Source organism: Lepidothrix coronata, unplaced genomic scaffold, assembly GCF_001604755.1.
Source record: "Lepidothrix coronata isolate B3197 unplaced genomic scaffold, Lepidothrix_coronata-1.0 Scaffold69, whole genome shotgun sequence".
NCBI lineage: Eukaryota > Metazoa > Chordata > Aves > Passeriformes > Pipridae > Lepidothrix > Lepidothrix coronata.
The window spans coordinates 966,626-993,469 of NW_016690249.1; the positions used below are offsets into that span (position 1 = coordinate 966,626).

Sequence of the window (26,844 nt, forward strand, 5' to 3'; positions counted from 1 at the left end):
GTCCCATATCTCCAACTCTCTGGCAACCTGATGGCTTTTACCAGAGGCAATAGAACACAAAATTCATACAATACATTGGAAAATATCTTTTCCTCCCCTGCCAACTTGTGCAAAATAAAAGATTCAAAAATGAAAAACTGTTTGAATGTCCCTTTGATAGTACCTATCAAATTTACAATGCAATATTTACTCATATTATGAATTGCATAAGGATGGGGGATATCTATTAAACAAGTGCAATATTTATTCACACTTGCTATGTACATTGAAAATAACATGCAGAAGACAAATAAGTAGTTTAATTACATAAGTCATGTTATAAAGATACAACCCTGATTCTGCAAGCCTTTATTCACACAGGCTCTTTCTAATATAGGTATCCCATAGATGGGGCTGCTTATGTGAATAAGAGTTTACAGGCTGACTTTGACAGTTCCAGTTTCTCTAACTTTAATTTTAATCTAAAACTCAGTTTCCTACAGCTTCAGTTAATTGTTTAAGAATATAGTAAGTAGGTATCATGATTCATCCTATGCTCCCAGAGCTGAAATAGAGAGAATGGACTGAAATACTCTCTAAGAATACCAGCACAGGGTGCTTAGTCCGCACTTCCAGGTGAGAGAGAAAAGGTACACCACTGAAAACATGAACAAATCGATTGTAGAGGACACCCATCAGCTACTTGGTCTGTAACACCAGTGGTTCCCCAAAGATCCTGCATAGTCCTACTTGTAACAAGATGCCACAAAGAAGGTAGCTTCTCCTAGAGTCCCAATGCACCAAAACCCTAATTCACATACTTTTGAAATAACGCCAGAAATTGCCAGTCTTCAAAGAAGGCCCAGGCAGATCGTGGGGAACTCGTTTAAGGCTCCCACTGTGAAACCATATTAATGATTTGCAGTATCTCGTCCTTGTTTAATTTTTTGAAGGATCTACAAGCTCCCTGCTCCGTGCAGAGCTAGGGTATCTATATCTTCTTAATTTTTCAGAGACAGCAAAGCATAAAGTACCATACAAGAGAAAGTGGGATTCTTCTATTTAAATTCAGCTTGTACTTTTTTTCCCCAAAAAACTATAGTTTCACTGACTGCATCTGCTAGAACTGACTGAAGACAGCACCATCACAGTATTTAGCAGACAAAACCGATCAAATGGAACATTAATGTGTCTGCTGGCAACAATACAAAACAGTCACGGAGGAAATGGCACATGGTCTCCCTCCTGAGTACCCTTCCTCCCTTGTTTTCCTTTTTCTGCCTATGATGAATATGCTACAAATTCACTTCCACTTTCTGTCAAGATGTAAAGCTATCATATGACTGACCTTGGTATATCATTCTGTATTCTATAAATCTGCAACACTTCTTACCATAAACAATGACTGTTGTGTTAACAGCTTTGATCGAGGGTCCGCTCTTCACATGGCAGGTGTACTGCCCTTTATCAATATCACGCACTTTGTCAACAACAAGGATGCTGTAAAAAATATTAGCCTCTGTATTCTTCTGGTCAATTCGCTGCATTACGGAACCTCTTCTCCTTGTCTGTAAAAGTAAAAAAATGAAAAACAAAAAGCTTAATCAAGCCAATTTTCATGATTATTAGGATTTTCATTTTACTGTACTGCCACCATAACTTAATAAAAAACCCCAGATCCCTCTGTACAGCACAGACAGGTAATAAAAAGATGCTTAACATTTCCAGGGGGTCAACAATAAAAAATATATGCAACATTATATGGCAATTCATCCCTGTCTTCACCAAAGTTGTAATAGCATCCAAAGTAGTACTTTCCAGAGGAAAGATCATCCCTTCTGTACAGCCTGCCATACCAACATGCCCCACTCCCCACTGCATTGTCCAGCCTTGCTCCTAAAAATCCCTGAAACCGCGATATGAAGAGCAGCACATAGTTTGGTGCCTGGATTCAGTGCCATAGGCAGCAGACATACAGAAGAAGAGAACATTAACACAAGAAGGGGAGAATTCTGGAAATGCTACAGATGGAAAATGGACTAGATTTGGCAAGGGAATGGCAGGGTGGAACTGAAGATAATGAAAGTCTGAGGAGTTATTTCCTGCAACTCCCCCTCAACCTTTGGCCTCGAAGTTTATTTAACCCAGGACATTGTTGGTGGCTTATAAACACTGAGCACCCTTCAGTTACCATAAAAATAAAAACAAAGCAGAATTACACAAGTGTGGTGCCCAGCTGGGGTTTGGTAAGGCAGCAATGAGCAATATAATATATTTGGAGTAATTCTTGTTGCTAAGTTGTTTACTTCGGTGGTGAAAAAATGCCAGGGAAAATGGCTACAGTACATGATAAATAATTACATTAATTTTTCCTATGTAATGCAATCATAATTTCAGCTTGTAATTAGACACGAGTGACATAATAAATGATCTTGACTTGAATCCTCAGCATAAATCAAACTGACATGAAAGGAATGGGAGTTGTAAACCTTAAGCTAATGTCAAATTTCTTATCAGCTTTACAGGGACTCGCTGGCAGTTATTCTGTAAGTGACAAATATTTATGAGGATGCACCCAACATGGGGGGGCGGAGAAACACATTCAAGATCATTCCTGTAGTTGTCAAAACAAGAGGACTGTGCATGTGACACTTGACAAATGAGATTTTGGCTAGCTAAATCATAATATCTTTTCTAAACATGCTCAGGTTGGGTGCCTGATTGTCTGCCAGTCTTTGAAATGAATGAGTTGAGAAAGCCAGCCTCACTGAAAACCTTTATGTCACAAGAGTATGTCCCTGACTGGAACTGGGTGATAAATTTTTATTATTTCATCAAGTCGAAAAGAATCTCCCAGACATGAAACAATTCTAGTGTTCTCTTGTGATTATGCAATATAACTAGAGTACATTGTGTAAACATGTTTACTTATTCAATTAAGCACCAGAAAGAAAAAAAAGGAACCTTAAGAGAGACACGTCAGCAAGGGTCAAAATGATGGAATGCAAACCACGGCAAGCATTCCAAAGAAGAATTCCTCCCAGGATAATAGATGCAGCATGATCTGTGGGAAACTTCTGGTTTCTTTATTTCAGTCACAGTGCTCACCTCCCCAGGATAAGTCCATGTCATCTGCACTCTGGTGTTCCAGGCTGCAGTGACAGTGCAGTTAAGTGCTAGGCTGTCTCCCTTCAGCATCTTGACAAGACGTGGGGTGCTTAACTGAACATCGAAAATTGTGTTGGCTGCATGTGACAAAGAGAGAAAAATTAGTAATGTCAGCAGGGAAGAGTGCTTCCTGAAAGACAGGGAACGGCGAACGCTACATACTTTCTCGATGCGTTAGGTATTTTGTGCTATACGTGTGTCCACCGATGGTTGTCTCGCAGCTCAGGAGCCCTATGAATTTGTAGGTTGCTTTAGGTATTCTGAAGCCTTTCATGCTGTCCCAGATTATTGTCTTGCCATCAGGAATTAGGGTTTCTCGTGGAATCTGGAAGTGTCAAACACACATCATATAAACAACTCCTCCTCATGCTTACTCACTAATCAAAGTATCCTAATAAAAAGGAATGAGTAAAAAAACACCCTAAAAAATGCCAATCAAAGCAGAAAGGATGACATTTAATGATGCAGGTTTTTCAAGTCCCATTTTCCTCACAAAATAAAAGGAAAATCTGGGTGAAGAATGTGAATGTTGCATTTGTTTCCAAGATTTCATTATTTATAACAGGATGTAATTTATGACACAATAGATTGACACTATCATTAACTTCAGCACTTGGGCTGCTGGTCTGTTGGCTCCTGGTTGGCAGCTAAAGTGCTCATCTTTGCAATTAAGTATCCTGGTTCCAACACAGAGACAGAAATACCCATTTTTCAATGGAGGTGACAAATGGACTTAATTTGCTGTCATTTCATGGCTTTAACAAATTACTACCAGGATTCAATTTGATGCATCTCTCATTTATGTTGTCCAAACAACTTAAAAAATAAAAATAAAGTATTGCCATGTGGGATCAAGCATTCACTTTGTCAGCAGTACAAGTTATATTTTACATTAAAATCCTTTGTGCTTTAAGCCCCATATTAATAAGGTATAAAGAAAACCCTGAAAAGGCAAAGCATGACATAGGCATTGAAGGTCAGACAAAATCTCATGCTTTTTTGTTATATGTTATTGATGGAATAAATGCCCCCATTTGGGTAACACAGAGATCAGCCATGGGTACAAAGTCTGGATGTGACTATACTCTGATAACACCTGCTTTTACGGTAAAAATAAGATATTTTTAAAGATGGCACAGAGTAGAGTTTAAGTGAAGTGGGGCCCTAAGCTAAGATCCCTGGATCAACTAAGCACCTTGCAGCCCATCACTTCTCACTGTGCACCAATCACATAATGACCCTTCATCTCTTCCCCTTTATCTGAGCAGAGGACCTATGTGTTGGTCAGCCCTCTTCTTCCTCCAGCCAAAGCCAGCATGGGTGGCTGTTGGAGGCTGGGGGAAGCACAGCTGTCCAGCTCCTTCCTGTGTGGTACAGCTTCTCTCCAAAATGTGGCATCCTTGATGCTGCCTGCTCAGTGTATGAAGAAAGCTACCCTTGAGATGACATTCACTGATCTCATGCCATTTCTTCCAAAAGAAATAAATGCATGATGAATCAAACAAACAATAAATACAGAGCACAAAATGCTCTGGTAGAATTCCTTATCTTTACAACAGCTGATAAGGTGCTATAATAAGCATGTGAATCGTGGGGAAAGTGTGTGTTACACACCCCCCCCCCCAAAGTAAAGCCCATTATATTACAGACTGCTAGCTACCATTCAACAGTATCCTGGCTTTTAAGAGCTCTGTTGCCATTCCTGTTCTAAATGAAACAAAATAAAACAAAATACTATGACAAGTCCCTTTCAGAGGATGGGAATACCAGGACTTTTTCTCAGATGAGAACATGGGTGGTGGCTGGGTGCTCACCCTCAGAGCCCTTCACAGCTCTACCCTCTCTCCTTACTTGCTTCAGTTTCTTACCCAGCTCTCCTCTGCCAACCCTACTGGTTCAGATGTCCTGTGTTCCACTCTCAGAGAATGGGAGTTGCTTTGCTCTTCCCTAAACCAGCTTCCAGGCCGTCAACTAGAGACATGGCATCATCACCATGCTGATCACTGCATGGACGATAAAGGACAGAGGTTCCCAGAATCACACAATAATTCAGGTAGGAAGGGACCTCTAGAGATCATCTAGTCCTGCACCTGTGCAGAGCAGGGCCCATGTAGTTCAGGGCCTTGTCAAAAACTTGGCCATTTGGTCATCACAAAGAGGTGTAGAAAACCTATGAAGTGTCGGAACAGTCAGGTTTCCACTGAAGCAGCAGAGGATAAATTCAGCTGCAATAATAGCTTACAGATGGGTGCCAGCAGTGAATCAGAGGCATTCAAAGAATCAGTTTGTTGTGACAGCTGCAGTAAACATGGAATTTATTGTCTACATACTTATCTGCATGAACCACATCACTGTGGCTGCCAGTGCAGTCCTGGCCTTTTACCTTCTTTGTTTCAAACTAAACTTCAGTTTCTTTTGGTATAGGCTGTGCCTCCTTCTTGGCCCAGCACCAGCCACTAAATCTTTTTGCTACCTAGCAGCACTAACACAGTACTACTGTAGTGGGTTGGCTTTTGGATTTTTTAGGCCTTCCTTAGCAACAGGGGTCAGAAATCTAAGGAAGTATTCCAAATCATCCTTTAATGCAACACAACATATAAATAAGGCATAGATAAGAGAACTCATTCTCTTCTCTCTTCCGGTGGCTGAAGACGACAGGTCTCTCCACAGATGGTCTTTGCTTGTATAGGCCAGGGCCTGCCTGCTTGGACCTGCCATTATCTCTGGTCCCTTCGGAAGGCGTGGGGAGTTGGTTGGTACCTCGTACAGTTCTGCTGTCGCGTTCAGGGGAGTATTAAATTTGGTTTTTTGTATTTATTCGCTAGCTTTCTATTAACAGGGTATATTTGAAGGATATTTGGGGGTTTTTTAGGGTTTTTAATCCCTTTTTCCCCCTTTCTTTTCCCTTTTTTTCCCCTCAAGAGCTCCCTATCGTGTGTACAATATATTCAAATTGTATATATAATTGTAAATATATGTAAATATATATATTTTTATATAATTCGGCTGGTTTCAATTTCTCTCAGTTTCTATAGTTTTTTTTCCCTTTGCCTAAAGGGGGAGGGAAGGAAAAGGCTTTCGCTGAGCTTTGGAGATTTGATGGGAAGCCAGCTCGAAACTTGCTCAACTACCACACAGGTTTGGGTACATACATATGGGCAAGAGTGCATAGACAAGGTGTGGTTCCCCACATTTCCAAAGGTAGATTTTACTGGAAAGAGCTAGCTAAAAGCTTAGTAAAAGTGTACATTAGAGTTTTGAATGCCTATCTTTCTTTTATGCTTCCCTTCCCGTCAATTTGGGAAGCATGAGGTGGCGTTATTAACAATTCAGACTGCATGACTTGCAACATCCCTGGGTTTTTTTCCTCTTTTTATTCTTTATGCTGAAGTTTATTTACCTCTCTTCCCATGAATGTCATTGTTGACTTTATGACAGACAATCCAGAAGGAGAATAAGCAGAGGAATCAAACCATTGTACCAAAAGTTGATGCTTTCTTCATTTAGCAAGATTAAAGCAAATTAAGAGGTAAGAGAAGTACACACCTTACTTGCAGTAAGGATTATCTTATTTTAGGGATCTTAAATGAGGCAGCCAGAATCGTATTGATAGGAATGATGGTTTAAGAGGCTCTGGATATCAAGGTGTTAAGCATTAGATCAAAACTATCAATTGATTTCAATATGAAGACAGTCTTCATATGATGAGGAAGAGACGCAGACAGTAGTTGTTCCAGATAAAGGTTATAACAGGATCTGAAGGCTGAATTTGAAATAGGAGTTAAAACCTCCATCCCCAATTCCCAATCTGTGTTATTAGCTCCTTGAATTTTGAAGATCTTCTTCCTATGTTGTATGTGATTGCCATGCTGTAAAATACAACTTTTACAGATGTTCAGCCTGGAAGTGAGAACAACACAGTATCTCAAAAGAGTTGACTAAGGTAAAGATGGAAAAAAAATCATTTGAGTGTTGAAGATGGATAATAACCTTTCCCACATTAGTCCACTAAAAATAAGAAGTAGCACTGCACAGGAATGCTGGAGGCAGTGCTCATACACCTGTAGTGAGTCCTTCCAGAAGAGAGAGATTGGAAAAAAAATATTTCATATTTTTACTTCCTGACCACACAGAATGAAGAACCTAATGACTCTAATGGTGGAATTTTCTTTCCAGCTCCAGAGGACTGCATTACATGGGAAGAATTCAGAGATGTTGCTTGCCACGGTAGCAAGAAAATTTGTGTGGTCAAAGCTCAGTTGGAGTTCAAGCTTGCCAGAAATGTGGAGGACAATAAAAAGAGATTTTTCAAATATATTAATTGCAAAAGGCAGTTTAGAAATATCATTGGCCCTTTACAGGATGAGGATTATCATCTCACAGAGACAAAGACAAGGCAGAGGTGTTCAACACTTTCTTTGCCTCTGTCTTCTTCAACATGGATGACAGACCAAGGGGATCTCAGTGCCCTGAGCTGGAGGACCAAGACTGTGAGAATGATCAGCTCCCAGATGACCCTGAAACCGTGTGGGATCTGCTGCTCCAGCTGGATCCCCACAAGTCTATGCAGCCTGATGGGACTCATCCCAGCTGGCTGATGTCATTGGAAAGCCTCTCTTGGTGATTTTTGAGTAGTCTTGGGAATCCAGAGAGGTCCCAGCTGAGTGGAACCTGGTAAACATTGTCCCAGCTTTCCAGAAGAGCAAGAAGGAGGACCAAGGAAACTAGAGGCCTGTCAGTCTCACTTCAGTGCCTGGTAAAGTTATGGAGAAGATTATCCTGGGAGGTGTTGAAAAACACCTGAAGGACATCATCATCATTGGTCACAGCCAGCACAGCTTCATGAGAAGAAAGTCCTGCTTATCAAACAATTTCCTTCTATGACAAGGTAACCCTCATAGCTGATCAAGGAAAGCCAGTTGATTTAATCTTTCTGGATTTCAGTAAAGCTTTCAATACGGTCTCTCATAGGATTCTTCTGGACAAGATATCCAGCACACATAAATCCAGCTGCATAAATACATCATGTGATGGGTGAACAATCAGCTTACACATTGAGCACAAGGTAATAGTGGATGGTGGGGTAACATCAGACTGACAATCTGTCACTGGTGTCCATCTTGAGCCCTGTGCTCTTTAACATCTTCATAAATTACTTGGATGCAGGACTAGAAGGGATACTAAGCAAGTTTCTGGATGACACAAAACTGGGAGGAGCCGCTGACTCCTTCAAAGGCAGGGAGGCCCTGCAGAGAGACCTCAGCTAATAAGAAAACTGGGCAATCACCATCTGCATGAAGTTCAACAAGGGAAAGTACCAGATTCTGGGATGGGGCAACCCTGGATACTCATACAGACTGGGGAATGAGATGCTGGAAAGCAGTGTCATGGAAAGGGACCTGGGGGTCCTGGTTGATGGCAAGTTGAACGTGAGTCAGCAGTGCCCTGGCAGCCAGGAGGGCCAACCATGTCCTGGGGGGCATCAGAGAAAGCATCACCAGCTGGTCAAGGGAGGGGATTTCCCACTCTGCTCCGCACTGGAGCGGCCTCACCTTGAATATTGTGTGCAATTTTTGAAGCCACAATATAGAAAAGATATTAAGCTACTAGAGAGTGTCCAAATGAAGATAGTGAAGTGCCTTGAGGGGAAGCTGTATGAGGAGCAGCTGAGGTCACTTGGTCTGTTCAGCCTGGAGAAAAGGAAACTGAGGGGAGACCTCATTGCAGTCTGCAACTTCCTTGTGAGGGGAAGAGGAGGGGCAGGCACTGATCTCTTCTCTGTGGTGTCCGGTGACAGAACCCAAGGAAATGACCTGAAGTTGTGTCAGGGGAGGTTTAGGCTGAATATTAGAAAAAGGTTCTTGCCACAGAGGATGGTTGGGCACTGGAACAGCCTCCCCAGGGAAGTGGTCACAGAACCAAGTATGAGAGCTCAAGAAGCATTTGGACAATAGTCTCGGGCACGTGGTGTCACTTTTGGGGATGGCCGTGTGCAGGGCTAAGGACTGGACTTGATGATCCTTGTGAGTTCCTTCCAACTCAGCATATTCTGTGATTTGGTGAATCTGGGGATGCCAACTTCTTCCTTTATTATTGATGGAAAACATAAAATAGCTCTTGCCATTTCTCTAGGAGTAGTATGCCTGCAGCTGTGAAATGCATTTAACACGTCTCTTAATTGCTATGGGAGCACAACCTTGCTGGAATCTTCATATAAGGTTGTCACAGATGATAAATAAAGTAAGATATGATGTAATGCACTGTAGCGTACATGCTTCAGGAAATTCTGGGATTAATTACGGAACACATTTTATTTTTCCTGGAATGCAAAACATGTAAGCAACTAATCCTTCTTTCAAGACTTGGCTCCGCCTTCTCTTTCTCCTTCTGAGAGTATTACATCTGTTTTTGATGGTGTAAAGATGTATGTCTTACACCACAATGCCAAGCAAAAGGCAAGGTGAGATTAAAAAAAGAGTAGCTATGTCTCAATCTTCTCCGAATAAGGAAAAATATTTTTTTTAATATTGTTTAATAGGAAAGAAACCTGACAGGAATATTCTTAGTTAGAAATTTAATATGCTGAGATTTCAGATGCAACACTACAGTGCCCAAATAAGTTCCCACTTTACAACATTTCCTCTATGGAAAGCTAAGCCTCATTTACTTTTGATTCAATAGCCACACAGTCTTGTGCATCTTCTTGCAGGATAACTGTGTGTCTCTGTGTGTGTGTGTGTGTATACATAGACACACACAGGATAATATCCTGGGTCAGGTCACTTTCTTTTCTTTACATTTTCCTTTCTTTCATGGGATTTAACAGGTGAAAACCAAGAAGAAAAATCAGTATCTATATTAGCAAAGTAGCACTGTGTAGAATTGGTAAACTTCCAGGTCGAGACAAAACACAGAATCAAATCTATGGCTGGTGTAAAACTCTGCAGTCAAGAGGAAACAAAAGACTTGTATTGAACTAGATAAGCATCTTATGGTGGTATTGTTTGGCAATTGCATATTATTTCATAAAGATAAAAATTTCTCTTCCTTTTAACAGTGTCAACTTTCATGCCACCAGAACTCCTTTTATTTAGAAACAAAACATCACAGGCACCTCCACCTAATTTTTAAGCAAAAAACTCTGGAACTTTAAAAAATGCCCCATTCTCTGTCTTGATACCAGGTACTTTACTACATACATATAGTTCAGTTAGTTGTCCATGTAACCCTCAAGGCACCTAGGAAATAAATATTTTTCCCAAAACACAAAAATGTCCATTTTTTTTCTAAAATTAGTCCCACCACATCGAACTCTGCTGTTTCCCTGCAAAATTTCCCCATAAAGAGAAGCCATCTCTTTATGTGTAAAAGGAAGCATCAAAGGCACTGGTGGGAGTGAGGCAGGGCAAAGGCTTGCAGAGATCCTTGTCCAGCCCGAGCAAGTCTCCAGGGACTGCACTTACTGGCTGTTCCAGAGGACAGAAGAGGAAAAGGGAGGAAGGTCAGAGGAAGAGGTGGGAGGAAATCTTTTCTCCTAACGAGAAATTCCCTTCTGGGCTTAAGAAACCTTTGTCAGTGAGGATTTAATAAAGTAGTATGCAAAGTTTCTTCAGAAAATTGTCACTCAGTGTAGGAGATTTGATGAAGCCCTTCCGTGAGATACAAAACAAAGCCTCCAAGGCTGAAATATTTCTGCACACACTGACACCAAGAAATGTTGCATAAGAAACATTAAGTTGTTAAAATATTTCAAAAACCTTACAATAGCTGTAAACAAACAAGCAAACAAAAAGCGTCATCTATATTTACACTTTCAGAGCATGCTTGGATCGAGGTACCTTTTTTAAAGTAACAGCAATGTTTGGTGCGGTGACTCTGCATGGGATGATCATTTCTCTTCCCACAGTCATGTGTATTATTTTAGGTATATCACTGTGCATCTCTACAAATGGATTGCTTGTATCTGCAGGGGAAGGGAAAAAAAGGGTTAATATCTGAAACTTTAAGACAGTGTATGGAAATTGTAACAGTGCACACAGCCTTGAAAGAACAGACTAACTCTGTCCATAACAAAAGCTAAACTAAGTCCTGAAATCCATCTTCTGTTTATTTTTGCCTAAACATGTTCAGCAAATTATTATTAAATATTTTAAAATATTATATTTATAAATATTTATAAAAATAAGTATTTATCGTTCAATATCAATAGCAGTATCTTGAGATCTCCTTTAAATTTCCAGACAGTTGAAGTCCATTTTTCCCCTTTACAGCAACATCTCTACTGCTATGGGTCTAATTCATGGCAGTTCTATTTATTATCACCAGGAAAAGTAATTATATGAGAAGTGAGCTGAAATTCACTTATCAGAAAACCTCTACGAAGTACATATTCCTGCTGTCTGCAAGGAAATTTATAGGAAAAATTCATGTTGGCTGCACCAGGTAAAAATCTACTGTGATAATCCAGCCATATTTTCAAGTCTGAGAATACAGACTACCAAGAGTTAATTCTTCTCCTCCTTCCCATTATCACAATAGCTATGTGTCTCTTTTTTAAGTGACAAGGCAAATGAAAATGCCAGGAAAACATTAATTCCTCTTGACTCAATAACTAAAGCTTGGCAGAGTAATTTACCATCCCTTGAACAATCCCTTTAACAAAGGGCATTGTCATAAATAGCTTGCTCTGGGAACAAGGAACATTGCTGCTGCTATTGTTTGGACCACTTAACAAAGAGGGGCTCAAGCTACAGTCTCTAGCTCCAAATCTTCTTTGCAGGTGTTCAGATCTGAAGGTTCAGTTTGACTCATATCGCAGCTAGACTACCTCCAAATTCACATAAGGTTTGGTTTTTAACTCCTAAAAAAGTGGAACATTCAGATCTTAATTCTATGCTTATCTACAGCTCTGATGTTTTTTCAGGCAAATCCCATTATTTTCACTCAGTCAAAAATCTTACAAATAACAATGGAAATCTTACTTGGATAAGAAATTAGTAAAGCTAGCAAGAACCAATCCCTTATAAATCCTCAAATTTTAATACTTATTCAAGTGTTCTGGTCCCAGACTTCTGCATGTTGACCAGTGTTCACTCAAGTACTTCTTCAAATACATTAGTTTTGCATCTCATTCAAAAGTATGATATGCACTTCCCAGTGTCATCAAGCTGTTCTGCCCTTACAATCCTCTTTTCTTATTATATGCAATAATACTTTTGTTTGAGACATCAAACAGGAAGAGAAACAAATTCTACTCTAATTTATACTCTGTAAGGCAGAGTATCTCAAATGTAAAGAGGTTTAATGAAGCTGTTACACAAGCTTTCTGAAATGAAATCCACAAAGTATTATTTAATAGTAGGTGTTAAATGTCCACTGAGACAGCAAAAGGAACTTATGACTAATAGAGGATGCATATGTAATAAAAAATGCCCTAAGGACTTGTTAGGTTGACACTTCCTCTGCAGTGCAATTCAAGGATAGACCAAGAATGAACCTGTTTGTAGCATGGGGAGAAGAACCTTTTTTGTTTCAGGGGCTGCAGCCACAGAAGAGGTCACCTGCCCCTTAATATCACCAGACAAACCGATTTACTACTCCCCAAAGTCTCATTTGTCTTTGTCACAAAATTAAGAGCTCCTGCTCAAAACCAGCAAGCTTTGCAAAGTAGCTTCCTGTATCATAATCTCCAGATCATTTTAAGTGTGAGGAAGAACTGTTCTGCGGACTACAAGTGCTGTCTGCAGACAGTGTCACCACTGACTGATGCCAATATCGAGGCAGTGGGGGTTGTGCAGCTCAGACCTCACAGGATTCCTGCCCATCTGAGGACAGGGACAGGAAACAAACATAAAACACCACGTTTGGCTTTTCTTTCTTCTTCTTCTTCTTCAATGGAAATGAACGTTTGTGCCTGGAGAAGTCAACAAAGTGCTCTGTAAAAGTCAGCTGAGCACCCTGGTTGCTCTAGGTAGGCTTTGAAGCTCGGTCACAGCCTTTCTTGGTACACTCCCTGCAGTGGTACGCCAAGGCGTCTCCGTGCCCCAGCTATTCGCGTGCAGAGCTCCCACTGACATCACCGGGGACTTCCGCCATGGGCTGGAGGGCAATTGGTGGCCCCAAGTGCTCCAAATGTCTTCCTGCTTTTGATTAAAAGAAATACGCATCATGTTTCCTAGCACAGTTTTGTTTTCATAATGAGCGTGGAGGCTTTTCCTGATTCCTCTTGATTTTATTCTCCTTCCAACTTAGAGGCCATAAGGGCATACTCTCAATGCCTCAAGATCAGAATCTGGTGTGGGGTCTACCAGCCTGTAACAGGCAAAACTGAACACACAGCAGCACCAAGGAAGATTATGCCACATCGGTACAGTATGCCAACAACACGGAATCCTTCTGTCCCCCAGGCAATAGCATTCCTTTCTTCTTTTTTCCTCTCTCCATCCCATTACAACCCCAGCTGTTGCCACTAGCTCCTGCTACCTTTCCTCTCAATTTCTTCCTGAGGGAAGGTAAATGGCATCCCTCCTCGAACAGCTGGCTGGCAGCACATGTGGGATGACCTAACCTTCTGCCAGTAGTCTTTTGGGCCAGCTCCACTCACTTTCATGTTCAGAAAGCTCTAAACATAAAATGAACATTACAGACTGACCTATCTTGAAGACCACCTCCAAGTTACATGTTCAGCTTCATTGGGATTTGGAATGGAAGATCTAAGAGAGTTGAACTTGATTTTTGAATTATTGATTGTTTTTGTTGGTTTCACTTTTTTTTCTTCAGAGCTGCCTGCAAGGGTACCAAAATGAAAGCTGGACAGCCAGAATATTTCCATATGTTAAAGGTTACTTTAAAATTCAGCTTAATGTGTTTTTAAATTGTGCCTGGAATAAATGACTCTGTGCTGGGTTGACTGTGGTCCTTACAATATCTCTCAGTTTCAATCAACATGAAACCACAAAGAGCATTCATGAAGTCACCAAATTCATGAAGGTCACTTGCTATATTGTTAAAGAACATAAATAGCAGCTTTTTACTAAGCTGGTTGGCAGCCAGATAAAAACTTGATAAGAGACTTAACACAAGCAATATTATGTCTGGTATCAGTAACCTGTCTAAGCTATTTATGGGGTTTGCACAAACAACTAAATTAGCCAACACTGAAATGCCAAATTCAGAAAGTGGAGAGGTTCATTATTTCCAAAAGCTTTGGCAACTCTTCTTGGGTTTGTTTTGTTTTTAATAATCTGAGCTATGTAATTCAGAGGACTTACACATACATTTGCAAGAAAAAAAGTCTCTGCAGAAAAATCTAAGCTCCTTGAAATCTCTGAAAGCTTGTCCTATGAAGTTCTTCCAAAATGCCTACTTACACTTGCCTCATCATTAAAATTCTTTTCAGGCTAAGAGAGGTAAAATATTTTTATCATATTCACATAAAACCCTTTCCCCTCATGCACGTGAAAAGGACCAAAGTCTTTAGTAAAGAATAGATATGCAGACTTCATTGAAGTTAATGGGCCAATTGCCAAATTCCCTTTCCATTGTAGGGATTCATCCTAATTAACTCCTTTTATCCCAGATAAATTATTGGGGCTGTTCAGAATGAATTCCAGAAGAACCTTGCATGCTAAGAGTGGTTCAAGCCTCACTTACACATCTAAAATACAGACATTTATCACAGAGGTAGGAGCCAAACTGTTACTGTTGTCCCTGGGTAGAATGGAGGAATTTTGCAATGGGACTCATCTGATCCATTTTGGACATCTGCTTTACCATGAGATGAATCATGCCCTAGCAAAGGTACTTATTCAATCTGCTCACATGTAGGTGCCTAGGTTCCTTAAGAAAAAAAGAAATCCCATTTTGTATGCCTTATTCTAAGCAAAGGTTGTTCCACTTTTGTCTCTTCTTAGCCTGTAAAATAATACTCTTCAAATACAAAGCATGTCTAAACCTTGAAGGAAGACTTGAGATATAAAGTATTATCCTCCTTTTTTCTTTTTCTCTTTTACCTGGACTTTTGTTATTATTAATTAATATCTAGAGCACAGTCAGATACAAAGCATTGCTAGTATAATTGTGCAATGATTTTCAGGTCAGATTGGTTTGTTTTCCTTTGGGACCAGTTATACAATGCTGTGACCAACATAGGTCCGTAACGCAAATAAAACACAGTTCAATATCTTAAGGAAAAATAGTCAAATTAGCCAAGAAATCCATGCTAGAGCAATTACTATGTTCAGCAAGCAATCCCTAGAAAGGCTAACAGATATTAGGAGTGCTCTTTCAGATGTATCTCTCCATTATGACAATTCATCCTGGAAATATATTTGTTTCAATAGGAGCTATGAGCCTTGGTGAGGGAAAAGGTGGTATGTAGCCTTAGATGCTGCCAAGGGGTCCACGCATGCTTTGCTCAACAGTGTCCTATGATATGAAATCCATGTACACACAATGACAAAAGCATGGCAATTATAGGCAATGGACGTCAGCAAGTCCTAGAGGTCTCTGTTTTGTAACAGGAACCTCATTAGACACTAAAAATGTGTCCGCATACTTGATACAGCTGCAACATAGCTTAATTCCAACTAGTTTCCTCTTCATAACAGAAGCACTATCATATTATTGACTCTGACAGCATAAGCCAAAACTGTACTGCTCATACGCTAAAACTGTGCCAAAAGCAAAGACCGAAAAAAATGCACAGGGGAGGAAGAGTTCCCCAGGTCTCGGCAGGTTCTTCTATTAGTACATTATTTGTGAACAAGAAGAATAAAGAAAAAGTAGGAAAATCTCCCTTTCTGTTTGTTAGCTTCCAAGGTGTTTTTTCTTACTGCCTTTTTTTACCTGTTGAATTATTTTGACTTTGATGCTTCCGATCTTAAGGGACCCTTTTAGAGAACTCTTTGGAGGCCCTCCATGTTCTGCAACAATAGTATCTTTAGGATAACAGGAGTCAATCTAGCTAAATCTTGAATGCATGTCAGTTCTGGGGCTGGATCCAGCTAAATCTTAAATGCATGTCAGTTCTGGGGCTGGATCCAGCTATTTGTCTGCAAGTGGACCTCCCAAGGAGATGCCATACACTCAGAACTTGCAGCATAAAACTTTAGAGTTTGAAAAAGAGCTCAAAACCCCAGACGTTCTGAGACTTCAAAGGCTTACATTTTGAACTATTCCTTAGTGCTAGAGCCTTTCATTTTGGACTGCCAAGCCTGAGACACATCTCAAGCCAAATACATACAACTAGTAGACATGTTTAACATTCTAGGCATTGGTGTGTATAAGTACTCTTAGGACGTGTACCTTTAATTACCCAGCTCTGATTTGTCTCATCTGACTTAATTTGTCTCAAAGCAAGACATCTATTCTAAGCTTGTTCTCCAGATTTCCTGTAAAGTCAGTGGCAAGTGATAGATACCATGAGGTCTTTTTGTTCTCTGTTAACTATAGAAAGAGGGTAGGCAACTGACTCAGCCTAGAGGTCTGATTTTAAAACATCTCATTTTGCAAGGAAAATTAAGTGTTCAGAAGACATACACAGCAGGATCATAAGGACAGACTAGGAGAGGTAGAACATTGAATAAGAAATGGGCTAATGCCCTAAAGCCAAATACAGTTTCACTTCGAGAAGAATTCTATTCTCTGTTACAATGTAATTAAGACATTACTCTTGCATATTGCTAGCCGAAAACTGCCTTCATTGCAGAAAATAGCAACACTTCAACTTGAATCACAGTGTGTTTAAAGTCTTGCAAAAATCTAAATTTATATCAATGTATCTAACTATATATCAGTGTAATAGAACTTACAGGGTTTTTCTCTGTCATACCATGGGAACAATTGTCCAAAGGAAAGAAATGATGAGAGTAGAGAATAAAGAGAACCACACATTTTTTAAGAGAGTGAACTAGCTCCAGCAACTGAAAAGTGTCTTGGAGACAAGGACAAGGCAGACAGAAAGAAAAGTCTTAGTAATGTCCCCCAGGGAAGTCTATATAGATTTCAAAACAGCCCGCTGATAATTTGATATTTCTTAAATGTCTTTATTCCATCATTATCTCTTTTCAAGCAGAAAATTCCCCATGCCTCACGGTGATGTAGGCAGTGAGTGTTCACCACAAGCCTTTTTTTACTACTAGGCTGCAGTTGGCTTACAAAACAAAGCTCTGAGAAGTTTTGGGTGCAAGACAGTGGAGAAATTGGCAGAGGTTTTTCTTCATTTTCCCATGGTTCATGGGCAAAGTCAGGCCATCAGTTTTCTTGAAGCAAAGTTGAAGGCTCTTAAGAGAATTAATTTCCCTCGCTTAATGTCTCAATTCCTGAGCTGTGTGGAGTCAAGAATTGCCGAGACACTGTGCAACTCTGCAACTCAGCAGTGACCTCTCCAGCCGAAAGAAGGGTGGTGTCAGGACCAGCTCCTGGAAGATAAGTCACCAGCCTACCTCTTCTTGATCCCCAAAAGCAGGACTTCAGAAATGCTCCAAGTCATCCTGGGGCATGTGGGACTTGCAGTCTCCTTCTTATCGTCTTGCATCTTGTTTTTGTCTGTAGAAGCTCATTTTCTGCTGTAGCATACACTCATTACTGAACCAAAGGACTTACTGGGTTTGTTGTGGTTTGGTCTTTGGACTTCTTTTTTTTTTTTTTTTAATCCAGTTCATATTCAGTATCACTCTAATTACGGAAATGAATAACATTTTTAAAACAATAAGTGATGACTTCCTGTACAAACAATATCAACTTTCCTGATTTGGATTCTGTGTTTGTAAATAGCAACTATTTGTTCTCATCTGCAGCATGCTAAGACATGGGAAACCGGCACCTCAGTGATCCACATGAAGCTAATATGGGAAATGGACTGACACAACGTCCTGCCACAGGAAACAATACAAAACTAGGAGGGACACAAATTTTACAAATGTTTATTTCCTAAACACCCACAAATTCATGCAAAATGAAACTAAACTCAGGAAAGGTAGTCTTCACAGAGGATTTTGTTATCTCCATCTTAACCCCACTTGAGACAGATAATTGAATTTTCATGCATGTTCACAGAAAGAGTGACTTATTATAAGAGACAGATAGAAAAGAGTTAGAGACAACAAGATGGAAGAAGTATTTTCTTTCCATATACCAGCAGTACACTCAGCAGAAAGGGTGAGTTTTGGTACTCAGTATCTTGTTTCTTTCAAACTTAAATATTATTCCTGAAATTTTAAATTTTTGGATGACTAATATACACCTCTCCACCTTAGGGCAGAGTGGCACTTCCAACAGGCATTAAATGAGCAGTTTCCTCGCAGCCTTCCTCGTTATTCATAGTTTGCTCTAACTCTCATGTGTGTTTCTTAGGACACAATCAACACTAAGAAATTGGTTTTCAATCAAAAGGATTGTCAAATTCAGAAAACCAACATGCCAAAGAGGCCTAACCTTGATACAGGTTTGTTCCTTAAACATTTTACTATTTTTTTGCAAATAAGATAGGAGGAGAAATATAATCTAACCATCTCTTCAACAGTGACGTCAACATTTAGGACTGAACATCCTTGAAAAACCAACAAAACCAAAACACTCAGGCAGTCTTCCTTAATTGATTATAGGGTGCAGGGGCAGAGGTGAGTGGCCAGAGGCTGTCCTAAAAGTATTTCTGCAATGATGCATTTCTCTTCCATCACAATTTGAATTCTGCAGATAACCTAAGTTCACAATCATCTAATTGAGGATCTCTTTCAGATGCAGGCAAGACATATACAACCTGGGTAGCAGCAAAGAATTAGAAAGACTGGTTGTGCCTTCCATTTGTAAAAAATCAGGATTCAGAAAAATTAACACTTCAAAGAGGTAAGAGACCAAGAGACCAATGTAAAGGCATTCTTATATCATAAAATGGGTTCAGCAGAGAGGTCCTTCTCATGTGGTGAATGGAGAGGACTGTGGGTAGATCTCAGATAGAGAGGACATCCAAGGTGGAAGGTTTAAGAAGATCCCATGATGGGAACTTGCAAGTCATCCAAGAAAACTGTAAGTTGTCCTAGGCTGCAGGAAATGTTGGTCATTAAATGAATATCCTACTTTGTCTATGCTTCTGTTGTTGGATTTACAATGAATCATATAAAAACAACTGGATGAGAAAGACACTCAGTGCAGTATATTTCAGATGAAGGAAAGCAGAATGAACAGCATGAAATAGTCAATAATTCTCAATAAAGCAACACAAAGTAATGGGAGGGAGCTATCTTTTTTCTATCACTGTTGTGAGAAGTCCACTTCATTCTGCTTTTTCACAGCACCAGTCCCACTCTTCATGTTACAAAATGAAAACAAAGGGTAATTCACTCTGATGTGAACTCATTAGACACATAATTTGGAAAACTTCCAGTTGCAAATTCTCTGTAATACGGGCTTTCAAAATCTGTGAATCATGACATGTTACAGTAATCTATTAATTTTATTCTGTAAAAATCAAGAAAAACTAAAATATTAATTAAATCTCTAAAGTGTTTATAATTTCTTCTGTTATTGTTCTGCCTATAGAATTCAACTATTCTGAGAAGTGTCTGATTGATACCCTGGAAGAATACAGGATCAGAAAGAAATTTCTTTTATAGCCTAACTGACCTAATTCCAGCACTTCCCATACATTACACAATACTCGTTTGCTGAACAAATTGTGTGTTTAATTTGGTTTTGTTTACCCTAGATTTTTACAATCTGTGTAACATGGACTGCAGAGTACATTTTTGAATGCGACTTAACATGCAAATAATAATTTTCTGCAGCATGAGATAATTCAGTGATCTGGAAAGACATCCTTCAGCTGCCTAGATATCTCATCACATCCAATCATGTAAGATGTGATTTCTCTGATACCCATTTGACATGTTCACTTCTAGTCCAGTTCCATGTGGACTTCCATTTACTGATTGGATTGGTTTTTTTTTCTTTATTTATTTTTTTTCCTCACAGATAAAACACTAACATTTGTATTTGAAATTTCTGGTAAGGTAGATTTATACATTAATTGGTAAATTATCATAACATTTTGCAAGGCTGAAAATATAATTCAAAATTCTGTATTTATCCACAGCTGAACTGCCTTATTTATCCATTTCTCTGTATTGAAGTGCAAGTACCAAGAAGTGTTAAAAAAATTTAATCTTACCGTTAATAAATACATAGACTGTAGATTCCTTCTTCTTTTTCACTGGACTTGTTGGGTATTTGCAGCTATAGTTTCCAGTGTCACTTGCTTGAGTTCTGCTCAAGGTCAGACTGCTGCAGGACTGCTTCCCATTCCTTCCACAGGCATATTTAATTACTTTCAGCCTTTTGCTATCCTTGCTTAGAGTTTCAGGCAAAGACCATGAATGAACCATTTCCCCCCTGCAAATACAGATAAGGAAGCAGAAACAATTATGTTGGGCTGCAATTATATAGCTCCAGTTCCCAAGCTTTCTTTTTTATTATATCAGGCTATTTCTGGGGTTCTCTTTTATCTTGTTTTCCAAAAACAACAACAGAAACAACAAAGAACTATTAAACAATTGCCATTGAAGTTCATTCCCCACCTTTCCCCACAACATAAGGTTTCATTTTTTCTAATTTCAGTTACAAAAAAAAAAAAAAAAAAAAATGAAAGTGTCACGTGTATGATCTCCCTACCAAATTGTCAGTTGGTTACCTGCAAGTGAGATTTAAAGTCTGTCCTACTTGAACAACATGCTGTGTGGCATTTATACTCAGCTCAGGAACTTTTAATTTTGATCCTGAATTAGATCCTAGAAAAACAAAGAAAAAAACAAAGCATTAACAATGACAAATCATTCTGCTCCCAGTACACTCACATTTATGATGTTATACTGGAAAAGAAAAGAAATTAGTGTGCCCCTCTAACCCCACAAATTCTCTTCCTCTGAGCAAAGTCCCGTTGTCCTGACTAAGGACTCACATAATCTTTCAGCAGCATTACTCAGGAAAGAAAATAGAAATGAAAGCTATCAGTCAATGACTTTGCTCTCAAATTTTTCACTGAGCATACCATGAAGAAAGTTCAGGACCTTGTGGCTACACATCTAACCAAGGAAGCATGCCCTCAAGCACCACCGGCTGTATTTTCTTAGGAAACGCCTCCATGGCAGCCCCTTCAACAGAAAGGGCAAAAGTCAGCCAATTCCATGGCAAGAGCCACATACAGACTTTTAAGACACCAAAATCCTACTCAAACAATTTGCTGCAAAGCTGGAACTGATGTGGAAGGAGTGAAAGGGGATTAAGGATCTTCTCTTCCTAACTGAAGTTCACAGTACTGTTACCTATGGTCCCTCGACAGCTTCATGCTTCCTACCAGTGAAGTGGTGTCAAAAGGTAACTGGAGAGCTTTACAATAAATTTTGAGAACAAGATCAAGGCACCCTCCAGACCAGATTTGCTGCTTATTTGAGAAAGCAAGGATACTGTCATGGTTAGACCATTCTGATATGGGTGAAACCCTGGGTATCGATGTAACACGAGGTGGCTTATGACACTTGAAAACATCCAGGTAGGTTTTGCAAAGGCCATGTGAAGGCAATTCTTAGGAAGACCATGAAAAAGCCCCATGGTCAGAAGACCAAAGGAACACCAGATCTTCCCTCTCATCAAGTTCTCATCAAGTCAGTAGGTGCTGGCTGGAAAGATATGTTTTATCTTTGCCCCATAATAGGCTATGGCCACAAAAGCTTTCATGGCAAGCTGACAGAAGTGCGTGCCTTAGAGAAGAAACAATCCTTGATCCATCCCATTGCCCTCACACTGGTAGCAAAGTGTTACAGAAGCTAGAAACATAACAAAGAAGTATTTTTAAACAGTTAAAGTTGAAAACTAGTTTTAGTCTGGTCTGGTCTCAAGGGCAATTGTGAAGATTTCAGTGTTGTGAGAGAGGAGCAGCGAGTATTCCCGATCATTTTGCTTTAAGAGAATATATTATTTTGTCAACATAAAGGAGAAGCAGCATCACATAAACAAGGGTAATGCAGATATTTCCACCAGAACTGAAAGTACAATCTGAGCTTAGCAACTTTAAGTCCTTTCAAGAGGTCCCTGACACACCCAGATATGAACAACTGTGTCCATCAAACATAGTAGAAACACATGAATCTTATTTGGCAGCTATGGATCACCCATTGGAAACACCTCTCTCCTTTGTTTGCTAGAGAAGGCACTTTTGGAAACCAGTTCTGGCTGAGATTGGTTACTAAAGGTTGACTACATTCTCCAAAGTCAATCGCTGCTCCAAATTCAGCAGATTTCATCCAGCAGCAGATGTAGCCTCAGATTAGAGGCTGAATATCAAAACTTTGTTCTGAGATGTGGACTTGAATTCCTTCAGTCTGAGAACGGCTGAGAAGCCAAGTCTCCACGTTTGGGGAGAGATGCTAAAAATACAAAGATTTTGTACAAAAGTAAAGAGATACTGCCATCATTTGCCAGTTTTGGGGAGTCTGGGGAGCCAGCTGTGATGCAGTTATCAGTAAGTATTCCATACTGATTCCCTATAACATTGGTGGAGACAAGAGGTCTAAATCACCTTCTGGGGCTACTGAACACAATCCATGAAAAAAGGAAATGGTTGATTAAGTCTGCAAAACTGTTTGCTACAGGTGTTCAGCAGCCTTTTTCTCTTCCTTAGCAATTTAGGAAATGTAAACTGTTGGCATTAACTAACTTTTAATTAACCTTTCATGTCTAAGTTAATTACACTTATCTGCATTTTTCTTTTTAGCCCTGTACTGAAGCTGTGGCTTCAGTATTTTTCCTATATATACTATCATCCATGCATATTCAAAACAAGATTTAAAGGATACACTTGAACATAGATGTAAACTAAATTATAGCTCACTTGAACAAGCTTCAAGCAAGGGTATAACAAATTTTCAGAATAAAGAGGTCTTCTGGACTGAACCACAAGTAACACCAGAAATCTGAATGGTGAGACTATACAAATACATAGACTTCCTCTGGATATGTCTAGACAATCATACTTCTAACCAGAAATGAATATATTCTGTCAACTGTTAAGAGGGGAGAAAAGGATGCAGCAAATCTTTGACGAAGCAATTTGTTATATGATATATTGCAAACATACATTTTTCTTACCTATGATTTATGGCTCTCAACTCTGAGTGCTGATTCTTCCAAAGTGTGCACTGTGCTTTTATGGGACAGTCTCCCATTAATGCTTACAGACTATGAGTCTATTCATTTGCCATTCTGAAATAATGTGCCTGAAGCTAATCACTGAGAATTTGAGATAAGATGTTACAAGGGCTTAGGCAGATTCCTGGGGAGCAACCCAGGCACTCTGGTTGAAAGGGTTTGCCAATGTCCTCCAACTAAACAATCTGACCATTTTGTGAAACTACCCTCCTCTGGCATTTCATTTGTATTCCTCTTGTCATCCCAGAATTGCAGGCTCAGATACTCTCCTGAGAAGACAGTGTTTATATTCAGCTTTAAGAATCTTGTTCTTTAAATCTTTCCCAAGGGGGAAACTTGATCTCAAACTGTCCTGAACTGCTCCATATTTCAGGCTCTTGAAAAGCTGGAAGCATGAAACAATGTTTACAAACAGTTCAATATGTATGAAAAAAACCATCACTTAATGGTCTGCCAGAGGAAACCATTGGGACCAAGGACCAGCTGCTAGAGTTGCAACACTAGAACTAGTTACTAGAGAGCAACATATAGGTTGTTGCTTCCATTGTAAAACTTGTGGGAAAGTGGAAAAATCCATGTGTGTGACAGGTGTTGACAGCAAGCAGGAGGGCAAGTCTGCAGTGCCTTTTCATGCCTATGGTGCTGAGAGTTCCATTTTGCTCAGCACTGGCACCAAGCTCAGGAGCAAAGCCAGCCATGCAGCACCATGCCCACACCCGACCCATGCTGCAACCAAGAGACCAGCCCTGGGCATGTGGGCTGCTGTTGTTTTCAAAGTCTGCCAAAGGTGACAGGCAAGAAACCATTATAAATGTTACAAATTTTTCTCTTCATAACTCTTCAGGGATATAAACAAAGGCATCAAAATCTAAAGATCTGTCTTAAGCATACTAGACAATGCAGCCTGAAAGCCTGTATGTCAGAAAATCTGCCTCAGAGTTATTAAAATCAAAGAAAAACAAAAACCCAAAAACACCTACCTTCTCACTCCATCCTGTAGGCAAAAAAGAAACCCAAATATACTGGATACATACTCAAGCTTTTGCCCTTTCACACAAATTACATATATCTGAAGGACAGCACAGTATTTGTAAATATTGTGGGTGGGTTCTTCAGGAGTGCATAGTGTTTGTCTAACTCTGCTCCCCTTGATACAAGCCAGTATTTCATCATTGATTTCAAATACATTTTAGACACTTAACTCCAGTAATTAAACCTATTAACATTCAAGACTAAATGTCAGTGTATTTGGCAAGACATAGCAGCTTCGTTATATATTCATTTATTTAGTTTTTCACTAACAAAAAGCTGAAGTCTCATTTCAAGCCAATATTGTTGCTTTTACAAGTATGTGAGACAATGCTTTTACTGGTGGGATGCTAAGTCTCGAAGAAAAATAACTTTATTTGACATCCTATCTATTCATGGGTCATTAGCTTCCTTACATTTTTAAATGCTTCAAAACTGATGCAGCATACGAATACAATAGAGTTTGACGTGTTTACCAGAAAAGAAAAAAGAAGGAGAATAGCAGGGAAATTCCTACTGTCAATATTTAGAAGTGGATTATGCCTTTTATGTACCTTCTGTGGGCATTTCACTTGACACTGTCTTTTCTGAAGGGTCATGGCTCAACAGGACACATTCGCTTATCATTGTGCCTGTCACTAAGCGACCATCAGCAGCCTACCCTCACACTGACCTACATTGGGGGGTGCAACTTCTTTTCATGTGACAACAAGAGAACTAATTAATCCTGATAACTGAGGAATCTCCCATCATGGGGAAAGAGGTGATTTTTTTGGCATATTTTGTTTGTTTTGGAAGGCTTATTAGATAGATGTGAAAGTCAATCAACATTATTAATTAATTAATGAGCAAACATTAATTTAGATTGCAAAAGTTAGCCATTCTAAGTAAAGTAAGGGAAGTAAAGTGAAGTAAAGGGAAGGACAAATATTTTTTTAAAGAAAGCAGAGAGCAATCTGTAATTTGCAAGGCAAGAAAAAAAACAACTTTTTTCAATTATCTTCTGCCCTGTAAAAAAGCTGATTCTCTCCTGAATGAAATAAACAAAAATTTGAATCTTCTATTAACCAAAAACACTGATCACAAGTCATGAAAAAAGGTAAGATAAATGAACATGCTTATATTTTTTCAATATGATGTGAGTGCCCAGTTCTACAGACAAATGAGTAACCACGCACACATTATCAACCTTCTACTGATTTCTGCTAAATCTTGATTTCTCTTAAAAATTATAGATATGATGAACCCAAAACTGGGACTATGTTCTGGATTATTATTCCCATTCAGATTTTTCCAGCTTCTACTTTTAAATTTTCTTTCATACACTGTGTATTTCTGCTACCTTAGACTAAAGAAAGGAAACTCAGAAGCTAGTTTTATGGCTTAGTTTAAAAAAATACAATATCAGGAGTTATCATAATTTTCCTTGAAGTTAACAGGTTTGATGGCTTTCTAACATCTTTTTCATAACTTGAGGCTGTGACTGTCTTCCAGCCACCCCAGTAATCCTCAGCATGTTGACTAACTGTTTTTTCACCTGTCCAGTCAGAGGATAAGGAGAGTGATCAGTTTATCTTTGCAACTTCAATGTATACAAAGAATCTGACCTTCTGGGTTTAAAGTGCCATCTGCGAGCAATAAAGTTATCCATCATGAAGTAATTGTTTCAGTCATTGTTGGATTTACACGTGTTTTAAGGCTTGTTAAACATAACCGATCCTTTGTTGTTTTTACCATCAAATATAATTTCCTCCTGATTCAAACAATATTCAGCAAAAAAGCATTTTGTAGGAGACACTCATGCACTGGAAAGAAGGTGCACGTGATTTCTTTATAGGATCTTCACCTCTCTGTGATCCTGAATGTGGGTCATTCAGTTCAAATGCAGTCCAGGACTTTACTCTTGCTTATGAGCATTTCCTTATGAGTCATACCATTGAAGGGAATGGGAATACCCACATGTGTGCAACTAATAAGCAATTGCAGAATTTGGACAAAATGTTAAGGAACATGGTGGTACCCAGTGGGTTGACCTTCAGTGCATCTCCGGTGAAAATGAGCTGACTCTGATCTGCAGCAGCACCTTAATCAGAACATGGCCACCAGCTAACCTCATATGGGATATACAGCTTTACTCCATTTTGTAAGGAACCTGGGATATCAACAATTATTTTTTTTCAAAGCTATTCTTGATAGGCTATTGTATTACCATCTCTTTTAAAGGCACTTCAGGACATTCTATAAATACTCTGTTATATTCTCTAAATATAATTAATTTTTTGCTCAAACAGTTGTACCCATCCATAATAAGTCCAATTACATCATTACACCAAATTACTCCAATAAAAAAAAAAAGAAAAAGAAAAGAGAGAGAGAGAATGAACTTGTTGTTAACTCTCAAGAGTTGACTCAACTCTCACTCAAAGTTTTGATTTACATCTGACTATAAGAAGGAATCTTGGCCAACCG

At 39.3% G+C, this 26,844-nt stretch overlaps 1 protein-coding gene across 1 annotated transcript in view; it reads right to left on the bottom strand.

Annotated features, from left to right (window-relative positions):
• The window catches only part of FLT1 (fms related tyrosine kinase 1), a 111,458-nt gene that overhangs the window by 75,353 nt on the left and 9,261 nt on the right, over positions 1 to 26,844 (bottom strand). Inside the window, exons 2-7 of the mRNA XM_017818555.1 lie at positions 20,834 to 20,930; positions 20,315 to 20,535; positions 10,986 to 11,110; positions 3,310 to 3,472; positions 3,088 to 3,224; positions 1,373 to 1,547 (exon numbers count right to left, since the gene is read on the bottom strand). Of these exons, the coding sequence (XP_017674044.1) occupies positions 1,373 to 1,547; positions 3,088 to 3,224; positions 3,310 to 3,472; positions 10,986 to 11,110; positions 20,315 to 20,535; positions 20,834 to 20,930 (918 nt within the window). The remainder of the gene's footprint in view (positions 1 to 1,372; positions 1,548 to 3,087; positions 3,225 to 3,309; positions 3,473 to 10,985; positions 11,111 to 20,314; positions 20,536 to 20,833; positions 20,931 to 26,844) is intronic.